General features: G+C 41.5%; 1 protein-coding gene across 1 annotated transcript in view; it reads left to right on the forward strand.

Annotated features, from left to right (window-relative positions):
• The window catches only part of LOC141001278 (cGMP-inhibited 3',5'-cyclic phosphodiesterase 3A-like), a 75,642-nt gene that overhangs the window by 32,642 nt on the left and 17,398 nt on the right, over positions 1 to 25,602 (forward strand). The window contains exons 2-4 of the mRNA XM_073472299.1: positions 8,064 to 8,114; positions 18,377 to 18,637; positions 21,581 to 21,738. Of these exons, the coding sequence (XP_073328400.1) occupies positions 8,064 to 8,114; positions 18,377 to 18,637; positions 21,581 to 21,738 (470 nt within the window). The remainder of the gene's footprint in view (positions 1 to 8,063; positions 8,115 to 18,376; positions 18,638 to 21,580; positions 21,739 to 25,602) is intronic.

The following is a 25,602-nucleotide window of genomic DNA, read 5'->3' on the forward strand; positions in this document are numbered from 1 at the left end:
ACACTCTGTTCCTGCAGTTTTACTGTATACAGTACACACCCCTATTAATTCTTAGCACTTCTATTTGCCCCGTGTCCAATTAAAACAAAGGACAGTTTGTGAAGATATTTCCCGAGGAGGATGATAGTTTATTTAATGAAAATGTGAGAGAAAAATACTAGTGAGAAAGTAAATACATTGATTAGATAGAAGATTAAGATGGCACGCATCCACTTCTCATTTCCATCGATTTTATCTGTCATTGGCTGTTAGATACAAAAGGTAATGCTAAATCTGACAGTCCTAAAGAAAGTCTGTATCTTTCTACACATCAGAGTAGAAATAAAGAGCACCAGGTAGGTCACAGGGTTCAATTATCAAAGCTTTTTGTGTTCGAAGCTTAGAAATTAAAGCAGATTTTAACATTTATACCAAGTAAAACTCCATTTGCTTCTGGTGCAGCATAATACTTCCATTATCCAAGAAGAAAATCGTGTAAATATACAGTAAATTGTCATTATTCCTGAAGAAATATCATAAAACAAAAAAACACAGCTTCCAAAAGAGGGGCCCAAGAGAAAACAGCAATATGACACTAATCATGAGAATACCTCCACCTGGGGGTGCAAAACAAGATTACACCTCATTCTCAAGGCCGTGATGAGTAACACAGAGTTTACTGTGGCTGTATCACCCGTGAAAGTGAGTACAGGGATCTTTGATTGTTGCCTTGATGGTGTCCTGACGAATAAGCCGCTGTCATTTCTGAAGCCTTCATACAGAGAGACTTAGTAGAATCTGACCTACTTTCTTCTTTTTTGTCGGCTGAAATGAAATTGAGTGCAGGGATGTCTGAGTCAAGCGCAGCAGACGTCAGAATATCTCTGACAGAGAGCTGTGATAAAAGAACAAAGGAGGAATAAGTGAGAGAAATTCGGAGACCTGGAGGCAGCCGGTGTGAGCCTGAGTGCATGTGTGTGCGTGCGCTTAGCAAGTAGGCATATGTGTGAACTCATGACTGTGCAGGCCTGACTCTCAGCGCGAGAATAGTGGGTTTAATTAGACCGAGAGGTGGTGCGTAAAACCCTTGGGTCAAGCTGATTGGAAATCCTGCAGCCTGATCTCCTGGCCCTTCAACACTGCCTTAATTAACCCAACCATACTGTAAAATCAGCAATCTCTGTTTTTCCCCAAACAGAAGATCTCTAGTCTGCATTTCTTGGTTGCTGTGTCCTCAATGGACACTGAGTTTGAGTCAGAGTAAATCCAGGGCGCTAACAAGATAACACAGCTACTGAATATCTGAGTCGACACACATCAACTCCACTCACATGAAGCTAGTAATGAGGGACAAAATAGGACGCGAGAGGCAGAGAAAGAAGAATGAAGGCCTGATCATGAATGAATGATTAAGAAACACTGCTAGCGGTTAAATCGCACTGAGCTATATTAGGACAAGGCAGTTTCCGCTTCTCTCTCCAGACAGATTTAGAAAAGTACTCTGTAGTGAGCGGATGACAGTGGGTTGGGCTAATTACGAGGCTTCAGGTCGATCGGTGTGAAAGTCGAGCTGCACTATGGGTGCCGCTGCCGCCGCTGCTGCCGCCGCTGCTGCTGCCGCCGCCGCTGCTGCTGCTGCTGCTGCTGCTGCTGCCGCCGCTGCTGCTGCTGCTCCCACCACTTCACACCCACAGGGAAGTGGTTCTCAACTGGTTATTGGTGGGAGCAGGTCAAAGCATATTCCAGTTAGTTTGTTTGTGCTTTGACACCGTGGTGTTTACCCAGCACCTCAGAGGCACAGCAGCTTGCTGTGGGCTGTGGCTCGGAGCCATGGTGGTGGACAGGGCATGGCTGCATACTGGCATCCACACTGCTGCCCTCTTAACACTCTGGGTGAGAGGAAGGGTGGGAGTTTACTTGGCTGGCACTGTTTTGAGTCATGAGAGCACAGCTCATTTGCAGAGGGCAGTGGATATGTTATGGCTGGCTGCTTTCTTTGTATTGCTGACATTTTCATATCATCTACTTATGAGTATCCGTCCCATTATTTACCTTGAAGCATATAAATGTTTCTAAACAAACTGTCATCGAGCTGGACAGTAGAAGACAGGATGTCTTATGCCAAGAGGTTAAAATCTAAAACTGTGATACATTCACATTTGTACGTGTCAAAGGCTACATACCATTTTGACATTTCAATAAAACGTCTCATATCATGTTCACATTACATGTTTATGACCGAACTTCAGTGTCTGGAGGTGGAACGAATTGTTACAGACAACAAGGACCATTTCCAGCTGTGTTTGTGGCGCCAAAACTGGATATTTTCGACAGGACATTGTGACATCTCCAGCCGTGTTTTTGGTGACAAGACTGGCTGTTTTCAACGAGACCTCAGGACAATCTCCAGCCATGTTTAGGGTGATAAAAACGGGTGCTTTTAATCAGACCTTGGGACATCTACAGCTGTTTCGCAGAGTCAAAGAAGGATGTTTTTGTCAAGACCTTGGGACAAATTCTAGCCGTGTTTGTGGCGACAGGTGTTTTACACCAAAACAAGAAGTTTTATTTTTGCCTAAACCTAACCACAGCATAAACACAACGCTGTTACGAGATAAAATTACAAACTGAACGTAAAGAAATGTTGCAATATAAAGAAAAGTTAAGTTTCAACATACCAGTGGTTTTGCAGAAACGTACATTGCCAACATTTGTTCTGGCGATTGGGTTTTAACCTTTCCAAGCACTGAATCAATGATGTATGATACTATCACATGAAAAACCAAAGAAACATAACACAGAATATCGTCACAGTAATAAACAAGCATAGCAACAGAGGTAAAAACATGTAACATGTGGAAAACACTCACTCTGTTTGGCTAACTTAGAGTTAGACTCCTTCAAGTTAATCCAAATCACACAAAAAAAGTATTTCCTCACTTACTTCTAGTCGTATCCAGCCAGGAAGATATCTGTTGACGTTGAAATTTATGTCTCCATCCCGATACAACAAAAGTGAATGGAATTTTGTTTTTGGTTCAAATCATTCTAAATTCAACAGCAACATCTCTTTCCAGGAACAATGTGACTCTGAATGTTCCACCAACCTCACTGTGTTCAGGCTTCATAGGTGGAAAATAGGTCCAAAGTAAACTGTTGACAGTGAGGTTTGTGGGTTATCCACATTGTTCCTGGAAAGACAAGTTTTTAAATGTAATTCCATTCGTGTCTACGGTATTGGGGTGGAAGCAGAAATCAAACAGATGTCTTAAAACCAAACCAAAACTATCTGCATGGATAGAAACCAGTTACCAGCTCAACAAGCAGATTACCACCTCAACACCATGTGCTGAGATCAGTGTAAAGTCAATTTATTGATTCAATCATCTTATTTGTTTCTTGAGAGACTCACTCTGGATCATGAAAGTAGAGTAAATGTCCAGAATGCGTTCACAATGGAGCCAGAGTCCCATAAAAATGCCTCAGACCTTATTGAGTGTGTCATGTTACTCTGGTAGCTGCAGTACTGTGATTGAAAGACTTCCACTTTCAAAGACACAAAGCATTTTTTCCTTCTGAGGACTGCTTTCAGTCGCTTATAAATCACAAGTATTGCTGTAAATGATGGAAAGCCACTGCTAGTCCTGGCTTATTGTGAGTTACGGGGCGGCATAATGAATCTTGCAGAGGGTGAAACAAAGGGCATAACTTCTGCAAAGTTGTTATTTTTCCCAGTGGGTGCACTGGAGCTTCAGGACAAAAACAAATCCATTCGGAAATTTTACTGCTTCGGCTGCGTTGTGCTGCCTGGAGGGCATCCATGAAAAACCAGGAGATATCTAAGAAATCATTCATGTGTGGTTTTACCTCTTCAGACATAATATTGGCAGTGAACTGTCACATGTTTTGAGTATAATCTTACACTGTTCTGCTCCATCCTGCTGAAACAAAACAAGGTAATAAAGCTTGAACAAGACTTTTTGTTTTTTTCTTGTTTTTTTTATTTTTTATTATTGTTTGTTATAGATATATAACCACTTTGTTATGTCATATGCATTTTGATTGCAGTGATATATACATATTTAGCCTGTGTGAGGTTATTGTCTAGTTCTGTTTTCTACCAAAGTTGGAGTAGTTTTGTACAGAAGCCCTGAGAGGCAACTGAGAAAAATAATTCTAGTGAGCATCTTTCATGTTTCATTTGTTGGTTGTTGTCTTTTTTGATTGGTGGCTGGTTGGTTGGTTTGTTGCTTGGTTGGCCGGTTGGTCCAGAATAGACCCCATTAACTTTTGGTGGCTATCCGGATAAAGGGACAGATGGTGGCTGATATCTTTGAGTTAGAACAATTTGATGCAGATCCTAATAAAAATCCAGATCTAGCGGATTTAAATGTGTTTGATTTGATACTGGATTAGAATTGATTGTATTAAAGGGGGCTTTTGGGCCTTGGTGGAGTGCATGGAGAAATGAAACTCACCTGGAAGAAAACATAAATACTTTTAGTCCCTTTTTTTGTTTTTGTTTTTTTTTAACTCTCGTTTGTCTTTGAAACATTGATGATGTTTGTGCTTCAGCAATTTCTTGTTTATTCTAGTGTCGGTGGTTTGAAGTTTGAAAGCACCAACACCAACGTTTTGTTTTCCGATTTTCCACCTCTGGTAAAAAAAACAAAAACAAACACCAGACTCCATCCAGTGCGTGGTTTAGTATTTGCTGATCAAAATGTTTGAGCCAGTCTCAGAGGAAATGAACTGTGCTGCGGCCTGTAAAGTCAGTCTGTGCGCGAGGCGATCTGCCGCGCTGAAATGTTTCAAGCCCGGCTTTGATTTTGTGTGGCTTTTTTTTTGTTTTGGCACATCAAAGGGCGCATGTAGACTTCTGTGTAGTCTGGGTCTGTCTGTCAGAGCATGGAGATGAAAGGTTGGGTTACATAAGTCCGTAAGTCGAAAGGCTGTTTATGTGTGTGCGCCTGGAGAGCCTCACTGATACTAGGACCTTCTAATGGAGCAGGACTGTGACCACGGAGGAGCTGCTGCCAGCTCCTATACTGTAAAAGCAAAAGCCCTGCCGTCAGAGCAGTGAAGAATAAGACAAACAGCTCTCTGCCCGGCTGATACTATCATTTACAATCGTTTATATCTAATACATCTAATCAATCTAAAGCCTTTTACACAGCTGATTGCTTGTTGACGTCCTTCTCCATTTAGTATGGCTATTTTAATGCATGAGAAGCTTCGTGCACGCTTGATGGAGCTTTAAAGTGACTCACAGATATTATCGTGTGAAGGATCAGAGAATCTAGGCTCTTCGTAGCTGCAGTCCAAGTCCAAGAAAATGGAGGATGAGAGAGTGAAAATGCTCGTTGAGAAAGGGCAAACCCCTCGTATTCCTTTTAAAAAAAAAAAAAACTCCTAAATGTCAAACTGTAGAAAAGCGGTTGCACTTAATGAATGGGCGTGCATCGTGTTGTTTGCGATTGTTATGATGCCGACCTTGTTTGCTTATTGTCAGGGTCACCACGTTCCGTGGAGCGTCACCCATTGTTGCCAGAACCTTGACCAAAGGATGAGTTGTACAGTAATCTTCCCACAAAGTTGCTGACAAACCAGACCGTGTCTCCTGCAGCTAAAATGGCACATTTAATGAGCAAAACGAAAACACAGTCTTCACCTAAATTCAAAACACAGGATTTCAATCTGCTTTGATTCCCAACTTAATCTGCAGTACAGCTTAAGGCCTTTAAATGTATCAGAATGTATTTGAAAGAGCTTTCTTTTCTGCAAAAGTTGGAACAGTTTGGTCATTTCACATGAGAGATTTCTGTCAGTCTGCTCTGGTTTTTCACCAGGAGAAAGGGATTTTTCAAACTTTAGCAATATTTGAATCAAAATGGGATGACAGCTGAGGGATTCTTTGTTTATGTCAGCAACTGCCAGTCAAAAATGAAGATATCCAAGGACTTTTTCCCTCAAATATTAGCTTAGTTTGTTGCTTTTTGGTTAATATTTAATATTGAAAAGTGCCCAAGATTTGTTTTGGTTTGTTCATTTCTTATGTTTCTATAGAACTGATCACCGAATAAAAGAAAACTATACTAAAAAAGCTTTTAGGGATCACAAATATAAGGAGCATCACCAGACAACATCAACATCTCTCTATTTGACACTCGGGCTGCAACTCACTATTATTGTCATTATCGGTTAATCTGCTGATTCTTTTCTAGATTAACTGTTTCATTGTTTTGTCTATAAAAAGTTGTTGTTTTAATTCCATTTATAATCTCCAAGGAGATGTATTCAAATTGTTTCATTGAGTCCAAAACCCCAAAATTTTCAGTTTACTATCATCTAAGACAAGCAAAAGCATAAAATCATCACATTTTAGAAGCTTTAACTAGAATATATTTTGCTTTTTTCTTGAAAAAATTAACTAAACGATTAACTGATTATCAAATAAGGCTGTCACGATATCAGATTTTCACTGCTCAATTACGAATTCATGATAACGATATTATCCCGATATCTATAAAAAAAAACTTGAAAAAATAAATGCAATCAATTGTATCTTTAACTTTGTGTACTGTGTACTTTGTTTCTTTTTTGGCAAATGAATTACCCTCAAAATATGAGCATAGCGAGGTGAAGAGAGTCAAAAGTGTACAAAAATAACAATTACAATCAATTACTAATGAAAAGGCAACCAGATGAACTCATAAATGAAAGACGCAGAAGACCGAACATCTTCGCGAGATTATTCAGATGATATTATCTTATGTGTACTGTTAACGCAATATCAATATTTGATTTTTTAATATCACGGTCATCCTTTTGTGTTGATTGACCTATCAATTAATCAACTACTCATTACAGCTCTGTTTGACACACTTAAAGGTTTAACATCAATGATTTTATAAACAAAGAGGGAAAATAGACCTGTATTTTCGAGTATGAAAATGCCATTTTTTTCATTTTTAAATGTTTTCTTATCAGAACAACTGAAGAACTAGTCTCTATGAAGGATTATACATTACTCAGGACATTGTTTCTGCTGAGACACATCTGCATATGTACTTTTTGGTGCTTTAAGCAACACATTTTCCATTCACCTCCATTGAATTGGAAGGGGGGAAGAAATATCAGAGCCAGATATCGTAAAACCTCAGCTCATAAAACTCTCTGCATGGTTAGACACCACCAGAGGTACTGTAAATGAAAAAAATAACTAACATTCTTCAGTCTTCAATTCAGTATACAGTACAATGTGCCTGTGTTTTTTAAAGTAATAAATGTACACACTGAACAACCTTATATTTACAGGAACTTTACTGTTGTATTTGTTTAGAACGAAGCAGCTCTGTGGGAAAACACTCCACACAACAACACTGCTGTCCAGAAACCCACTGTTTCCCCAATGTTTTCACTCACAGCATGACACAACTCAATGACCTCCACTGACACAGTAAATTACACCTGAATTATCAGTTTGGCTCTTACCCTGAGCCCCTTGCCTCAGTGTGTGCAGCAGCAATTTGTCACAGCGACATGCTGGGTTTCTCAGGGCTTCTCAGTTCTGGGCCAGAAAGCTCTAACAGAGGCAGGGAGGGAGGATGGGGTGTTAAATGTTGACTTGGCTCTCCTGCAACGCGTGTTCACCAAAAATCAGTGACAGAGCTGCAGTGATGCATTCGGTGACTCCCCGAGAAAGTGGAAAATGGGTTTACGAGGCCTGTGGGAGGACACAGTGGCTGGTAATTAGACAGCATAAAAATCCTCAGCCTCCACCAGCCCCTTAGGCGGTGAATTGGAGCTAAAGTAAACCAAACCTGACTGTGAAATTGCATTAGACGTCTGCGCTTAATGGAAAGTGAAAAAAATAGACAAAACCCATTTTTGCATTTATGAGCATTTCCATTCCCCCCCACACGTCCTCGACTCTTTGCATCGCCACTCCTGCTCCTCCTCTTTTCCCGCAGTATATCTCCATTATGGTGTCGCCTTTCTGAGGAGGCAAGTTGTGGGATGCTAACAGAAACAGGATGTGCAGGACTGTGGTTTGAACGTGTCTCTGTCTCTGTTTCCCACAGATGCTCTCCCGCTCAGACTGGGACCACAAGAGAGGCTCCCGAGGATCACAGGTTAGCACTGTGCACGGAGAATCACAGACACACCACTTATCACAACGAACACATTTCTACTAAATACTTACTTGTAATAATAGTTGTAGTAGCAGTAGTAGCTTTAGTTTCAGTAGTAGTAGTAGTTGTAGTACCTGTACTTTTAGTAATAGTTGTAGTTTTGTTGTATTTTCGTGAAAATGATTTGGCGAATCCCTACCAGAAGTCAAAGCAAACTTCCTGATCATTCTGCACGTTTTGATGTATTTTTTGGAGAAGCATGGTGAAAAAATTCTTATATTTCGAATAAATGGAATTGATTGCCGTGTGCTGTGTGCTTTGCACATCAGGCACACTGAATACTTATAAACAGCTGACAGGAAAACACACACGCTAGCTTCCTGATTTCTGTCACTCGCCTACACACAAACACCTTATAAATGACGCAAATAGCAGAAATCCTACCACTAACAGGCCTGTTCAGCTGCTCATTTTAGCCGTGGTTAAACAGCATGTCCAGAGGTGTCACTTCCCACCAGAGTCCTTGTTGTACTCTGTTAGTCTAAAGGACGCAGGTCTGTGATTTGGCTGTAAGGCTCTGCACAAGCCATTAAAAGCCAGGGAATTGAAACTAGAAGGACACGACACAGAGGGCACAGCTTGCAGAGGGCAGACACACACAGCCACATCCTTCAGATTACCTTTCCCATCTTTGAAAGAGTGTGTGCATGTTTGCGAATTGATGTATTGGGCTGCAGTGGAGCCACAGGGCAGGACTCCTGAGTACATAAAGAACAAACAATGCCCTTGGCGTTGGCATGGCCATATACAGTATGTGTGCACTGCATGTGCTGCTATCAGGAGGATATCCTTTAGAAATGAATAGACAATGTGTTTGCGCTGACAGTGGATGCTTGGGTAGAAAGAACTCAAAGTTGTGGTTGGGGGAACATTAGGGGATTTTTCACGAATAGTGATCATAACTTTGCAGCGCATGAGTGGGCCTGAAATCAAATTACACACTATATGATTTCCTAGAGATGTGAAGACTCATGGTGGTGTATCAGTTCCTGAAATCAGCCGTACAGAATTATGCCCTCAGAAATTTTCTAATGGCATGTTACCATTCTGAAATTTTCTCCAAGGCTCATATCAATTTGTTATGTGGGGTTAGTAGGCAAGCACATATTTTTTGATTGATGCATTCCCTAAGCTGCCATTTAGACTCAGTGGTCAGTTCAGTCTTTTTTTATTTGGATTGGTGCTGCGTGTTCGTCAGTGGAATCCTGTAATAGTCCAGAGACTGACAAGACGTGTAAGATGCTGAAGCTTATGTTGGCATCCCTCTCCCATCTCGTGGCTATTTTCCTTTGGCTCTGCTCTCTTGTTGGTTCAGAGAGGCTGGTAGCGCTTCACAACGGTGTGCATGGCACCTTGTAGAGGGTGTAAATCACACACCCTGCTCTTCAGCCAGTGACCAGAGCGCTGCTTGATTGATCTCCACGGTGTCGTATTCGCCAACATGCACACATTAGCAGGCTCATTTTCCAAACCACGTCTTTTTTTTTTTTCTTTTTTTTTTTTTCCTGTCCAACGCTTGCGGTGGATGTTTTAGCTTAGGAATTGACAGTGAAGTTATGTATGGAAAGAGCTATTTAAATATTTGTTTTCGACTTGAAAACACATTGGTTTTGGAACATTACCCGCGGAGATTATCGGAGAAAAGGGTGCTTGTAGGCTCGGATCTTGTGACTGTTATTCTAAATTACAGAAAGGCTGGAAGAGTGGTCTGTGAGGCAGACAAGCCATGACATTGCAGTCATTTTGAAGATTTCTCAAAATCACAGTGAGCGCTTCAAACACTTGAGATCAGACTTTCTTAAACTGCGGGTTTGAGAGTCGAAAAAGGTCGCTGGCCTTTCTCGGGTTGGTCCCATCATGGCAGGCTAGTCGAGTATTTTCTCATTAAATTGGGTCCTGTGGCAAGACTAAATTTATGGCTGACAGAGACTGAAAACACACTCTTTCGACCGTCCTCCGCCTGGGAAATAATTGGATCTGCCACAAATGATACGGAGGCATTAGCAATTTTCAAGCTCCTACTTTTTATGATGTGCAAGCAACAGTAAAACACCTCTGAGCTGGTGTCATTTCTCTGAGAGAAACTGAGGAGTAGAATGACATTTTAACTCGGTTTTATTTATAGTATGCCCATTCAGTTAGTAAGACTCATGACTGCGCCCGCTGCAGCGCTGATGTGGTAAATCCTCGCTCGCTCATCGCCCGGCATAAGCCATCTGTTTTACCTCATGCATCCCTTTTGTTTGCTCTGTCCTCTACACCAGCATTTCTTGCTTCTCTACCAGTCTGTCTGTGTGTCTATCTCTGTTTTTTTTTTTTTTATCTTAGCTGGCTCCTTTACTGGAATCAAACACCCTGAAATATGTGGAAGGAAAAACAAGTCTCTCCTTGGAGATGAGATGGCTGCATGTTCAGGGTCAATTGTCTTGACCTTTCCCAGTAAATCTTTAATGAGGCAGTTATTCTTTTTTGTTTTGTTTTGATCCCCCCCAACACACCCCCTTTTAATAAAATATGTAATAGTGTGTAATTGTATCCTGGCTGCAGCCGAGGACCTGGCTCAGCACGGCTTTGGTCTGAGCTGACGGAGGTTGTGAGGGGAGTTGGGTCGCGGTGGGGAAATGGGAAGTGCTGCTGGGTGTAGTTTTGGCTGTCGGCGCTGAGGCAGGGAGTGAGGAGTGTCTCTGTGGAGTTTTGTGTTACTGTTCTGCTGTGATTCGCACCGTATCACCGCTCTGTTATTTTAAATAGAGAACATCGGCATCTCCCAGGCTCCTCTTCGACTAATCCATCTCGACAGATGTAATCAGGCCCATTACACTGACTGCACTGCCACTGAAATATAAAGCTGCGTGGTAATGATTTTTCGAGAGTTCTGTGTAAATTAAATCAACGTGAGAAAAAATAATGGCCGCTCTTAAGTATCATTTTTTTAATATATCCCTCAACTTCTTGCTCAGCACATTCCTGCATTTCTAGGAGTGTGAGGATTAGGGCCAGGGGTTAATTTCAAAATAAGCACTACAGTGTGTTTATCTGTGTGTCTTATGAAGAGCCAGAGTTGCTTAGATTATTCTGATAGTAAGCCTGCAATGATTAGTTGAGTAATCAGTTAGTCAATCAAAAGGAAATGAATTGCCAACTAATTTGAACATCCATTCATCTTTTCAGTCATTTTTTAACTTACCCTTTAAATGTGAGGATTTGCTGCTTTTCTTTGTCATTTACGACAGCGAATGAAGAGTTTTGGACTGTTGGTTGGACAAATGAAGCAGTTTGAAGACGTCACTGTGGGCTCTGGGAAATTGTGTTGAGCATTTTTCACACTTCTCAAATGTTTTAAAATTTTATAGACTAAACGGTTGATAGGCAATGGTTAGTTTCAGCTCCAGAAGTGTGTTTACTAAGAGGATGAAATACTGTTCTTTCCTCCGTTGGCCCTTGAGGCATTTGTCCAGTCTGTAGCTCCCCTGTGGGATACATTATATTCTCACCATTGCACAATTTAAGAAGCCCACATATCACCGCCGTTTTACTGGAGGCTGGGAGGACTGTATGTTTAGACGAGGGAGCCGAGGGGTTAAAAGTGCACGAAGTGGACCGTCTCAGAAATTACAAAAATGTGACCTCTGTCTGTGTATCACATTAATAATCATCATTAGACAGAAGGATCAGCGTTTTGTTTGTTGCATCAAATGCACTCCATCTGTCCTCTGTAGAGTTATTGGCAGAAAACATGTGGACACAGCAGGAACACCAACAGTCATGTTTCCACTGCTCAGTGTTGTTGCAACGGTCGATGGTGTTGTTTGTGAAATGTCTCACATGAGAAATGTACGTTTAGTGCGAACACAGATCTGAAGTTTGTTGGTACAAGTTAAAATATCTTGGATGCATGACGGTTTGGTTTGAGATAGTTATTCATCAAAAAACAGAAAGTAAGAGAGGCATTTTAATGAAATGTTTCTTCATCATCTTGAACAATATCAAGATTAAATCAGCACTAATTTTTGCAAATACATTTTGGTGCACATTTCTGAAACTAAAGCTACACGCAGCTAAGTATGGTCTTGAGTGCAGAGACGCTGTGTGGACAAACAGCTCTTCGCTCTTCTCTAGTGATTGCTGGTTTGTTTTGACTGGCCCTTCATTTGGTTTACATGAACTGCTGCGCGGGTGTTAATCTATGGCATGTCTATTGATGTACTGATCCAAACAGGCAATTAAGACAATTGATCATGTACATCGTTGTTACTCATTGTAAAATGTCATAACAGAACGTCCATGCAGGCTTTAGTATGCAGCTTGGCTCGGCGAGGAGTCATAAAGACTGTTTATTGATGCTGGTAGTCAGTTTTATCAAATGTAGGATGTTGACAAAAGCTGGGGGCTTGTGACCAAATATCACACAGATTTGTGGTAATTTTGTGACTGGGCTGCTGGCACAGGGGCCCGGATTAGAAGGATCAGTGGGTGTGTCAAGGGCTGGCATCAGTCAAATCACGAAATTTCCTCCCTTTAAAGGCAGCGTGTCTCTTGCCAGTTAAATGCAGAAAGATTGGCCAGACACAAAAATACCAAAAAGCTGAAAACAGTAAAGGAATCCACAAGCTCCAAAAAAATGACTTCTTGGATAGCACAAGGTCACTACAGTTAATCCACAATGGCACAGAGGGCTGTCAGTATTAAGAATTGAATAAACATCGCTCCAAATGACCCGCCTGTTAAGGTGCCCTTGAGTATCTTACTGCTGTGCATTTGCAATCTTTACTCTTCGTTCCCTGAGAGCACCAGTCCTCAGGCCGACGAGCAACATGTTGTATGACTGCTTCATTTATTTAAAGCAATAGTTTTATGGCAGTGTATCGCTTTGAGGGAATATCTTCAAATTTGGCACAAATGTCCACTTGGACTCAAGGGTGAACTGATTAGATTTTGGTGGCAAAAGGTCAAAGGTTAAGGTCACTGTGACCTCACAAAACACATATATATATTCAAAAATGTACACAAATGGATAATGGGATAAAATGATGAAATTATGACGTTTTATATCCAAAAGGTCAAAGGTCAACTTCACTGTGACAATATTATTCTGCAAAAAATGTTCTGGCCTTTATTCAACACCACAGCTCAGGAATAGTAACCTGACTGGTGTGCAAAGGCACACAACCACAGGGCTGTAAAGAGTACCCCAGTTTCCTTTTTTCAAAGCCACTGTTAGATCTGCAAAGTAAAAAATAACCTTGAGTTATGCTACAGCTAGCTGTAGGCTAGCTATCTTAGCCTAACCTAGCACTATGTAAAAGAAACAAGATATAATCTGTGAGCTTTAGAGGTGCTTGTGGGTGGTTTTTGTTGCCTCTGGAGTTCTTCGCCTGTAATATATTAGTGTCGAGTCAGGGTACGGGTATGTCCTTGGGTTTAAGTACTGAAAGATTTGCCCCTATCAGGGGCAAAACCCATACGATTCAGCACCATAGACATAACCGGCAGCAACTGAACTGACAGCTGCAGGGAGAGAGTGGCCGTTTGTTCTCAGTGTAACAGGCTATCAGACAAAGGGGCTTTTCGGTCCGATAGGATATTTATCGGACTATCACGGTTACGGAATAATGGCATGGCACCTTGCCACAGCCAGGCTAGCTGCTTCCCACTGTCTCCACACTTCACGCTAAAATAACAAGCTGCTGGTCATTGCTTCATACGTGTAGAAACATGAGAATAGTATCAATCTTTTTATCTAACTCTTGTTTGTCTGTAGCTTTCTTTCTGTTTTCTCAAATCTGTCAGTCATCTCATTCAGTGTGCCAATGAATTAACCAGATGAGGGTTTGTCAGTTTGTCACTTTTCCAACAAGCAGGCCTGCTGCTGTTTTCATGGCCACCGTGTGTGTGCGTGTGTGTGTGTGTGTGTACGTTGCCTTTAAAAAGAAAGACTGATCCATCTCCCTTGGAAACACAGGAATGATGAGTCATTTTCAAACTAAGGAAGCTGTTGTTTGGGTGATCAGAGAGGTGACATTTCTCTTGTTGCTCTGTAATTTAGAGTAGTAACTCCTGTATTCACACAACTCTCTGAGGTGCTGGATCCCTCACTAATTCTGAAGGGTGTATTTCTCGGAAAAGTCTCTACAGAGCTAAGTGTGAGCTAGTGACAGACGGTTGTTGACAGTTCCCAGATGTGAATGTGTGTGACTATTAATGTGATGTCGGGCAGCAGTAAAAAGAGCATGTATGCTTAGGGAATCGTTTGGAAATAAGTCATACAAGACATATACAGCCTGACTGGAAGGTTAAAATATGATTTTAATCACTGCTTTTAATGGAATTTACAAACACTGCAGATGTGTCCAAGGTAAGAACATCTACGCCAGCTACGGTACTTTCACAAAAATATTAAGAATTTTGAAACGCTCAATCATAACATCTGTCCAATAGCTTTTTTCTGTAATACTCGGTGCTTTTTCCCAAGCAGAGGTCACAATGTGGGGCTCGTCTGAGATATATCCTCTTAGAAAGTGAAGCCTGCTGCTACAGAGGTGGCCATGGCTGATGAATGAAAGTGATCATCTAACCTGACAGGAAATGCTTATATAACCTTGTGATATTATGTAACTTACTCGCAATTTGATCTGTTACAGGATGTCTGTTGATGATTCTTAAGTTTTAGGTTGCAGATTGTTGGAAGATTAGAAAAATCAGAAACTGTCTTCAAGCCAAGATGCAGCTTTGATGGGAAGTTAAAAGCTTGAGCCAGGGATGGTCGGGACTTACCATTCTTTATCTTCCCTGCAGTCAGCTTTGTTTAATAGCTCAAACTCTCCTCGGTTCACAAACATGTAGAGAGGTTCAGAGACAGGATTTTTAAAGGTAGATATATTTTAACAGCACAATATTTCTAAGGATAATGCCTTACATATGGTAGCAGACAGGTGTAGTCATTTTTTCAGGTCAATAAGAACCAAATTTAGTGGAAGCGAGATCCCCACTGCGTCCCGAAGCTCATGTCTCAAATGCTACCCGTGCACCTGGAGCCGTTCACCAGACTTTATTTTTCATGTCAAGTTTTGGGCATTAAGTGGCTTCCACCCAGTGCAAAATCAAGTCTAACACATTCATCATTCCCTCTACTTTTATGGCCACTCAGGTCCAGGCTCAGGGTTGGTCAAGCTGAGTGATACAGTGCTCACTGTCCTTTATCTGGGTGCAAACAAGGGATGTCACAATTAAAAATCAATCGAAGTGAGCTTTCAGTTTTGATCATCGAAATCAAAAGCAGGATCAGCGATTCTCCCAGTATGTTGTGATTCTCCCCGACCCGGCCTACGTGCGTGCATCTGAAGAAAAAAAAACACAACTTCAAAGACGATACAGCTAACTTAGCGGTAGCCAGCAGCTGCACTTATTTTTCTTTCAGAGATACTTTATTAATTTGTTTGGAAAGGGGGTTTACGTTTAGGGGGAGAACTGAGCTGAAAAGAATTGATAACAGAGATAATTTATTGCTTTGTTTGAGAAGAGGGTTTACTCCGGACAGATTTGAGAAACAGAACTTTTAAACAAACTGAATTGCTATCTTTTGTTGTTTATTGTTGAATCCCCAAGTGTGGAATTTTTGTTGAATATTTTTTTAACCTGCTTAACTCAACCTGCAGTAAGTCACCAGCATAAAGTCTGGTGTTTGTTGTAAAATAGCCCCATCTTTCTGGAGAAGAATTTGTGAATGTAAATGACAACTGTCAGGGCATAAATCCAATGATCTGTTCATATTTACAAATCCAGATGTGTTCATTTGACAGTGGCGAATTGTGGATTTGAAGAATTGTGACACCACTAGTGCACACATGAGTCTGTGCTGCAAGCTCGGGATGATGCCAATTTTATTAGTTTATGTCCCACGGTATATTTATATTTAAGTCTTTGTAAATGCTACTTCTGTTTTCAGTTTTGAGTTGGCTGTGGTTTGCGAACAAGGAGCAAAGTTTGTAAAAGTCAGTTTGTGTGTGTATGCATGCATGTTTGTTGATGCTGAGATGAGCCAGATGTTCTCCGGCAGCTTCATTCTTCTTCGACCCCCTCTTTAGAAAACTCCTAAATCAGCCTGTAAATGAGCTGAGAGACAGGTGTTTACATCTTATCCTCACAGCATGCATTAGAGTAGAGTATAGGAAAGAAGGGAGGGAGGAGAAGAAGAAGAGATTTAAGGGAGAGGAGGGGTGAGAGGAGTACAATAGTCGTCTGTCCAGACATGCTCCGTCGGCCGTCCCGCAGGACGTCTCCTTCTCTGTAAAATAGATTAGCTTGCTCCCAGTGCCGGTCATTTGACAGATTTATCAATAAATGTGTGTCACCATGAAGGAATGCCCTCACACCCGGTGAACACACGCCTTTTGTATTTTTGCAGATCAACAGGAAGATTGTATAAATACAGCGACTTATCTGATACGACTAGGAAAATAAAAAACGAAACCTTCACTGTTCCCACAAGTGGAAATGCATGAAAGGCGCTCACATATGTGTTGTTCAGCTCAACCTTTTGCCACTTAGCCAGTGTAAACAGAGTAATTCTGGGTGCCTGGCAGCTGGTGTCAAAGTGAATGGGACATTGGGGGAGAAAAATCTGATAACATTCTTTGGGGAAAAAGGGAACTGGTGAGCTTATTAGATAAATTTGCTGGCAGCCAAGACTGACCTGTGTTTAGTTGTGGTTGTTCAACTGCTCTAGGCACAGCAATTAAGAGTGGGCTGTGAACTTTTCACTTAGCTCTGCAAAAACAAGGCCGGCTCACACTACGCTGGTGCCTTCAAAGCTGTGGGGCGGGCAGAAACAGACTGCGGCTGTTGACCGTCTGAGGGGTCAGGAGTGAGGAGGTCAAAGGTCAGAGTCCAGCTGAGACGTTGCTAATGAATCCATTCATTAAGCATCAAGTACAGCTGCACAGAGTTGTTCAGAGGTCTAAGACGCTACAAGTATGTCAACTCCTACTACTGCGGCGCACCGCTCCTTCCTCGTCATCGTGTTTTTGCTTCCTCTGAGCTAAAAGGAGCCATATAAGGTATAGAATAAAGCCTTTGATGAGTGAGTGGATGGAAGTGTGCATGCAGCTTGATGTGATACCACAAACATAACGCAGTTTACAAAGCTCCTCAGAATCTCAGTCTGACCGTATAACAGAGGTGCAAAATCAATTTTCGATTGTTTTATTATTTTCTTGTTTCTGCATTGTTTTGTGGTTGTCATTTGTTTTATTTTGTGCCACGTTGTTGTTTTCCCGAACTAGAATCACTTTTGAAACATGATTTGGTTATGGCTGTATGTGCTTGTCATTGACAACACAGAAACACGCACGTGAGAGGAGTTATCTTTTCAAACATCCAGACCATGTTTTCTTGAACATAACCAAGTATTTTTGCTACCTAAAACTAACCAAACAGTGACAGAAAACTGAAAAGAAACAGAAAATAATAAGTGAACTGAATCATGATATGGTCCAAGGGGGATACAAAGATAGAGTCCTATACTTATCCCATTCAGCCACAACAACTTCCTCTAAACACAGACTTTGTCACGTTTTCGTAAGTTGAAATGTTGTTTCTGGAGTTGCTCTTTAATGTTGAAGCTAGCCGGTTAACCTTTTTTATACACTGCTGTTGTCCAGTAGAGAGATCAGATTTAGAAAGTATCATTAAATTAAAACACTGAAACCTGCATTGGTCTCTTTTTGGCTCCTCCGCAAAACAACAAGTTCTAAATGCTACGCTCACAAAAGGTTTTATAATACAACAATGTGGATGAGCAAAACTTTCACATCACACATAGTAATATGACCCATCATTGAGCAACCTTAAGTTCACTGCAAATACCTCCTCAGAGCTGAGTTATCACCATTTGTCAATATCCACCACTGAGAAAGTTGAGACTTAATTAATAAAATATAAAGATAAACTAGTGTATAACAGAAACAAGGTTTAACATGCAGTTCTGCAGGAGTGATTGGAAGTGATTCCAATATCACCGTTCAGCTCATTATGTCCTCACACCGGAGCTGCTGACGTAGTTTACACACCTGCTCTTCACGCCTGCCACCAGGAAGCAGCACACGGCCGCTGTCAGACCCAGCCATTAATGAGCATCAACTCCCATTAGCCACAGCAGCAATGATGTTTATTTCTCGTTTCTCTGTCTCCCTCTCACCCCACAGTCGTCAGGCACCACCGTCATGGTGGACATAGCAGTGATGGGGGAAGCCCACGGACTGATCACAGACCTGCTGGCAGACCCGTCTCTGCCCCCCAACACCTGCACCTCTCTGCGGGCTGTCAGCAACCTGCTTACCACCCAGCTCACCTTCCAGCCGCTACACCGGCCACGCCCTGCTCCCCTGCTTAACCCCAGCGATGCCTACACCCTCTCCGACTCAGAGGAGGGACCCGAGAAAGGAGAGAAGACGTCCATCCACAAGGTTAGCAAATGAATGAAGACCAATTGTTATGATTTACATTTGAAAGTGAGGATATTTCACCCAAGTATCAGAAATCAGAATTGTTAATCAGAAGTAGTCATGAGCCAGACGAAATTTTGTTTTGGAAATGGCTGAAAATAATCCTTAGATGGAAATGCAGTCCAGTTTATTACAGCCAAATGATTTACACACCACACTGCGCTCCACACACATGTTAATCTTTCAGCCCATGTTTCAGCTAATGAGTGCTTCCTGCTTTCAGAGCTTTTAGCATCAAATGAAGGAGTGTATTTTCACAGAGTTGAGTGAAGAAAAATTGAGCGCGTCTACTGCTCGGAGCACTGTTCTCCCTTTCATAGCCACAGCTGTGTCAACATGACAGATGTGCAGAGCCAGACAGTGTGTATGCGCACATGTGAGTCAAGTAGAAGAGGAGAGGGAACATGAAGGTGAAAGCACCGCTCAGACAGTAACAAATACGGACGAGTATGTGTCAACAAAACTGGACCCCCACCACGATTACTACGGTTATTCGTCTGAGGAAGATATCTATCTAGTGTGTGGTGGATGGCTGCCATGCCATCGAGCCATCGCTTGGCTGACAGGTGTATTTTCACATCGTCTGAACTTTGTAAAAGTAGCTAAGACAAACTGCGCCTGTTGAGTGGCAAGTGAGGCTGCACTCATTAGGACTCTGCTCCCCAGAGACGCTGTGCCCACCTCTAACTGCCCAGGAGGAGAATAGCGGGAAGAGTGGAGGTGGTTAATGCAGGAGTGGAAAGCCCTGCGCTTGCTTTTCTGCCTCCTGGCTAAGAGTTTGATGTCCGCCGCGGTGCATGCTGATGCCTTTCAAGCACTTTTCCAAAAACTCATTTTCTGTCCAACACAGGGCATGCTCTCTGTACTGCGAGAGAGCCACTGCATTAGAAGCACGTATGGTACAAACACAAAACACAATCTTATCTAAAGAGATAAGTCCATTTATAGATTTGTATCGACGCTGACAGCAGCAGGGATCAGCTTTTTCTGTTCCTTTGTGTGAGGATGGCCTGTTTTTGGTAATGTGAGTGTTTTTCTGGCATGTGTGTTTCTGCTTTTAGTGTGTCTGCAGGGCTTTCATTAAGGAATGGAACTACGGTGCTGGAAAATCATAGCATAACACCACTGCTCCAATTTCACAATCATGAGTTGAACACGTATTTTTATGCCGTTTTATTATTCACCGCACAAAACACATTAGTAATCTTTGGATCTCGTGCAATTTTATGTGCATGAATGTGTCAACACTTGAAGTATGCGTTGATTGTGCATGGCTCATTTGTAGGCATGTGTGTTTTCTTACACTTGCATTCAAAAATTGGTTAATCTGCAACTAAAGTCAGCACATACTTAAATCAGAAGAGCTCCACAGCGAATATTAGTCAGTCAAATGTTCACTAAGGTGACCTAAACCCGCAGCGTGTATGAGTGTGTGTGTGCTCTCTCGCTCAGTGTATGACGCCTTGCTGTGAATGGACTCATTCAGGATTCTGAGGCGATCTTTACTAGGTCACCCTGCAGAAGACTGAGAGAGAGCGAGAGAGGCTGCCATGTTTTCACGCTGCTGTTCCAAGCTGCTGCATGGCACTGAACAGATGGAGGCATCACAAGGGCACAGACCACTGGGAATCCCAGAGAAAGAGCAAAGAAAAGGCAGATAAAGAAAGAGACTGAGAGACCGAGACAAAAGAGACTCAGGGAGAGAATTAGAAGCAGAGAGGCTGAATCTCGATGATGAAATGTATCAGTGCAATGCAATACTGACATTGTGTCTAAGAATAACCACGAGGGGCATCGCTGGCACAGCTGCCTGCCAATATCCTCCAGTCAGTGACGACTGCAATGTTGATTCTCTCTGGATTCAGTGAAGACAAAGATTAAAGTGCAACCAGTCATGAAAATTGTTCCAGGTTATTTTCTGGAAAAACAGCTGTCTCGACTAGAAGATCCATCTGACTGCAGACAAAGCAAATACGCATGAACTACATGTGGAGTTCTTTAAGATGATTAAATGCAAAAACAACTAAAGCCTTGTTTTTTAATATCTGCAGTTAGTTATGGATGATGATTTTATTGATTGATATAAAAGAAAAGAAGGGTTTTCCAGGAGTGTTACCTGTGTGTATGTACTGTATATGCAGCCCCACTATCAAGGCAGTTTGTGAAATAGTGACCAAATGTTATGAATGGCATTCGCATACATTGGCACAAGTGGCAATTTTTGTTGTGACAGTAAGCCCGACTGCAAAAATGGAAAATTTGTGTCTATGTACATGAACCCTAAAGGTTAAATTTTGTCAGTATTTAACATACTGGTTTTAAAGGTGCACTAAGTAAAAACTGGCCAACTGTCAAATTCATTCTCGAAAAAATAGGGCGCAGCATATCACCAGAGTAACCGCATACTGCTGCTAATTAAAGCTGTCCTTAGCTATTTAGCTCAGTTAGCAGTGCAGCTAGCGGTCTAGAATGTGAGCTCAGATCACCGAGGGGGTGTTGGTGTTTACACCTTTAGCAAGGAAGCTTTGGACCGGGACTGGCTGGGGCTAGCTGGTTAGCCTGCTAACTTCGTTAGATAGGCAGTAGATAGTATATAACATTTTTTAATGTTATCAATTGAAATTCTTACATATTGCTCCTTTAAGGTATAACCAAAACTCACGATCTTTCATGACTCACTCACGACTGAAAATATCTTTTCCTAACCTTGCAGGTGTCACAATCTTGGCCTTTGTACGTCCGCCATCCACCCCGACCTCCTCCCTGTGATGCTAATGTGGTTCATAAATGTAGTGTTTCATTCAGGGCAGGCATGAAATATAGTCGTGCTATAGTTATAGTGTTAGTTTCACGACCTGCTGTGATACAGTGTTGGTATATATTTTTTTCCCTTTTTGTATGCAGCGTCTGAGGCGGAGTCTCCACCCTGGTCTTCTAAGGAGGATCTCTTCCACGTGGACCACCACCACCTCCGCCACAGGCCTGCCCACCATCGAGCCCGGGCCCGTCCGACGGGACCGCAGCGCCAGCATCAAACCTTACCATGAAACACTCACTTGCAGGTACCACAGCTGAATGACTGAGCATTCTTACTTCTCATTCTTTCACTCATACTTTCACTTGTCCTTTATCTTTTGCTTGCCCTATTATTTTTTCCCTTCCCCAAGGAGTTATATGGAAAAAAGGTTTGCTGTGTTCGAAGCAAAGTCGTGGAGTTTTGTGTTTAAATATACTAATTGGATCCTGCTGTGTGACATTGTACTAAAGGTATACACAACTGTGGTTCAAACGCTTTAATGAGGACTACCACAGTATGACACATCACTCTGAAGAGGTTTATTCTCAGCAGTGTGGCTGTAGTTATACCAAAGACATCAGCGTGAGTGAACAGTAATGGCACAGCAGTTCGGAAAAGGATGTGTGTGCAATGGGAGCCAGAATGGAAATATGCCCCACAGGCGAACGCATTAACCTGAATAACTAAGACACACATCGACTCTCAGCGCATTAGAGCTGAAGATAGCATGAAACTCAGGCTACACAGAAGTAGATCTGCATGTATGTGGGGATTTGTGAGAGTGGGTTAGAGAAGGAAGCAGGTTCTTTTAGAGCGCCGTTGCATTCATGGGTTTGTGTGAAAGCATGTATTTATCTGCCGCATTCATTTTGGAAAGCTGTTGAGAAAGTCAGGCCTTACTGTGTTCAGATAGGACATGTCAAGACACCACAGTCCCATGTAGTTGTGTTCATTTCGCCTGTGTTTTGTTTTGCTAGTAAATCTCATTGATGCATTAACCCTGAATAAACACAGGGTCTTAATTTATTAGAGTAGACGTGATTACTAAGAGAAATATTTCTGCATAATTTACTGTGATCAGCGCGGAGATTGCATTCCTTACAATTACTTGGTGATTACTGTGACGTTGTGTTTGGATTATTTTAGCGCAGCTCAGGGGAAATAAAGTTTTTTTTTATGAATTTCAAAGGGGTAGAAAAAGGAGATTCAGATCACAATTTTTCAGCTGTGCTTGTTTGCGTGTGCTTGAAACATGAGCTTTCGTGCATACAGTGTTCTTACAATGTGGGTGTGCAAGCAGTACTAGACAGCACATGCTGCCCTGTCCCTAAAATATTAACTATGCCTCGACAAGAAAGAGTCTCTTCGTTTTTCATCTGCTTCATTCAGTTTCTTCCCCCGTCGAGTTTGTGTCATGCACATGAGGCAGCGTTTGTCTGCGGATTCAGACACTTGTGTGTTGTGTCTCTGATGCTTTTGGTGTGCTAAACTAGGGGGACAGTTAGACCACGGTGTAGGTTTACATATACGGGTGTGTGTTCTTGTTCAAAGTTTGTTTAATTGTCAAGTGTTGCATAAGAGCATTTTCCCATCTCTAAACTGACGCTGGAGCTTAATTATTGATGTGTAGTAGAACTTCAGATAGACACGTCTGATGTCTGACTCAAAGGCACATTGAAAACAGACGGCATGGATTCAAACAGTTTCAGCTGATGACAACCTTTGTGTTGTTCGGTTGCTGTGCTGTCATACAGAACAACAACAGACGTGTCTTTTCTGCATTTCTGCATTTCGAGACATATTGTGCTTTTTCAATTTTTTTCTTTTCTTCAGTGTGTTGTATAGGTTTTTGTGCATGTTAAAGTTCCTGAAAGTTAAAAAGGGCAAAGTCCACATCAACAGAAGCTCATCTCTCCCACAGAAAACACTGCTCCAGGAACGCCTCTTCAGTTGTCCCACCTTTAATACTGTATGACAACATATTAATGCCTAGCTGCTAGTTTGCCACGTAATAATTTATTTGGCATAGCTGCTATGTTGTTGTTAGTGGTGCTGGCTCAGGCATGTTTGAGCTGACCAATCTTAGAGTTTAGAGTTTAAAGAGACAGGAGCGAAAACAGAGCATTTCAAACAAAGGGGGAACACAGTGCTGCTGCACTGGGCGATATGAGAAAACTGATGCGTTTTTTGAGCATTAAAGCATGAAAACCTAACCCAAAATAAAATTATGAGCCAGAAAATGAGCATTATATGGCTCTTCTTTAAGTGCTAGTATTAAGTAGTCTTCCATTCTAATACTTAAAGATTTGGCCACAACCTAAAGACAGATAAATCCCTTGAGCTTAGTTTTCACCACTAGCTTTATGTTTCAACTTGAGATGTGAATCAGCTCGACCTGTCAGTGAACTTTCGGATAAAAACAAACTCACTGCTTATGCAAGCCACCTGAAACTAAACAATTGTTAAAACTTGGTATTTTAAATGTAAAATGAGGCGTGACTCTGCAACTTCATGGCCTATTTCTTACCTCTGATTAATTTAGAAACTAATTTTGGTAGTTTGAATTAAATTAGGATTGATGTTTCCAGAAGAATTGCCATGTTATTTTTTTGTAGAGTAGAGTAGATACAAAGACCAATCACAAGGCAAAAAGTGGTATGTTTATCCACATCTATATAGTTGGTTTAGCTGGTATATGCTGTTTACTCATGTACAGTTAACGTGACCTGATGTCTGTCTAAAGTTCAGTCATCCATGTTTTTACCAGAGAAAAAAAGCCAGCCAGTATTTAGCTTTATATTGTTTTCTGTTGTGAGGGGAATTGTTTCATGATGCTATTAATTCATTCTGCATGTACTGTAAAACAGTTCCCGTAAAAACATGTGGCTCCTGTCTTCCGAAGTTTGAGCCAAGCTGCCTGGAGAAACATGCTAACTAGCCAGCCAGACAATTCCTGCTGCACATAGTAAAAAGACACAGTACACTATTTGCTCAGTTTATGGACATCATCTGACATCAATGTGGTTTTATATTAACTATTCACAGGTCAGTGTGCTGCTGCTTCCAACGGGACGGACCAATACTGCGACCATAAATACATTATTATACCAAAAGTATGTGGACACCTCTGTCCCCTCACTTTTTTGTACTTTTTTCAGTTGAAATGGTTTTGCCCCTACCCTTGCAACATACAGTAACAATTCAGAAAACCGTTTGCTTCAACTTTGTTGCAACAATTCGAGGAAGGCCATTTCCTGTTTCAGCATGATAGTGTCCCCATGCACAAAAAAGACCTGGAAAGAAAATGTTTTTCATAGAGGAGTTCGGAGTTCCTTTGCACAGAGGCTTTAACCCCATCAAACACTTTTCTGAGAAATCTGAATGCCAACTTATCTCCCAACACAGAACCTGACCTCACCAATGCTCTTGTGACTGAATGGAAGAAAATCCCAGGAGCAGATATAGCAGCAGATTAATGCTTGTGTTTGATAAATTACTTTGTTCGAGTTTCCATGTCCTTTTGGCCTCTGTGTGCGTGCGTGTGTGTCCGTGTGTCTGTGTGTGCATATCATCTAAGAGCCTGTTTGTGTCCTCTTATTCTCTCATTCTGCTGTATTGGGTGAACCTCACAGCCATAACCAAATGCAACAAAGAAAATGTGTGTGCATGATATTCCCTGCAATGTGTCATATCGTAGGTTTCATATCAGTGTGTGGACAGAGTACATTTATTTGGGAACCATTAAGAAAGCAACATGACTTGCAGATTCTGAGAGTTCAAGTGAGTTCACTCAAGATTCATCTCATAGTATCCAAGATCCCAGACTGTATTCTTTGAAAAAGCTCCTTTTGGCATGTAACATCCTCCTCCTCACTAATATGAACTCATACAAATGATATTGTTTAGGGTGAGTTCATACTTGAAGAAAGACTCACCCACCTACTCACTAGTCTGATATATAAACTTTTGTTTTAAATGATGTTTAAAATCTGCAACTTAAAAAAAATAATATAAGGATAAAATATGAAAAGAAAATGAGATTTCATCAGACAGTAGGCTTGTAAACTTTTATTGTAGCCATGGTCAGGGAGGAGTACATGTTATGTGTGGATAACATTAACATTTTGTA

Source organism: Pagrus major, chromosome 8 (genome assembly GCF_040436345.1).
Source record: "Pagrus major chromosome 8, Pma_NU_1.0".
Classification (NCBI taxonomy): Eukaryota; Metazoa; Chordata; class Actinopteri; order Spariformes; family Sparidae; genus Pagrus; species Pagrus major.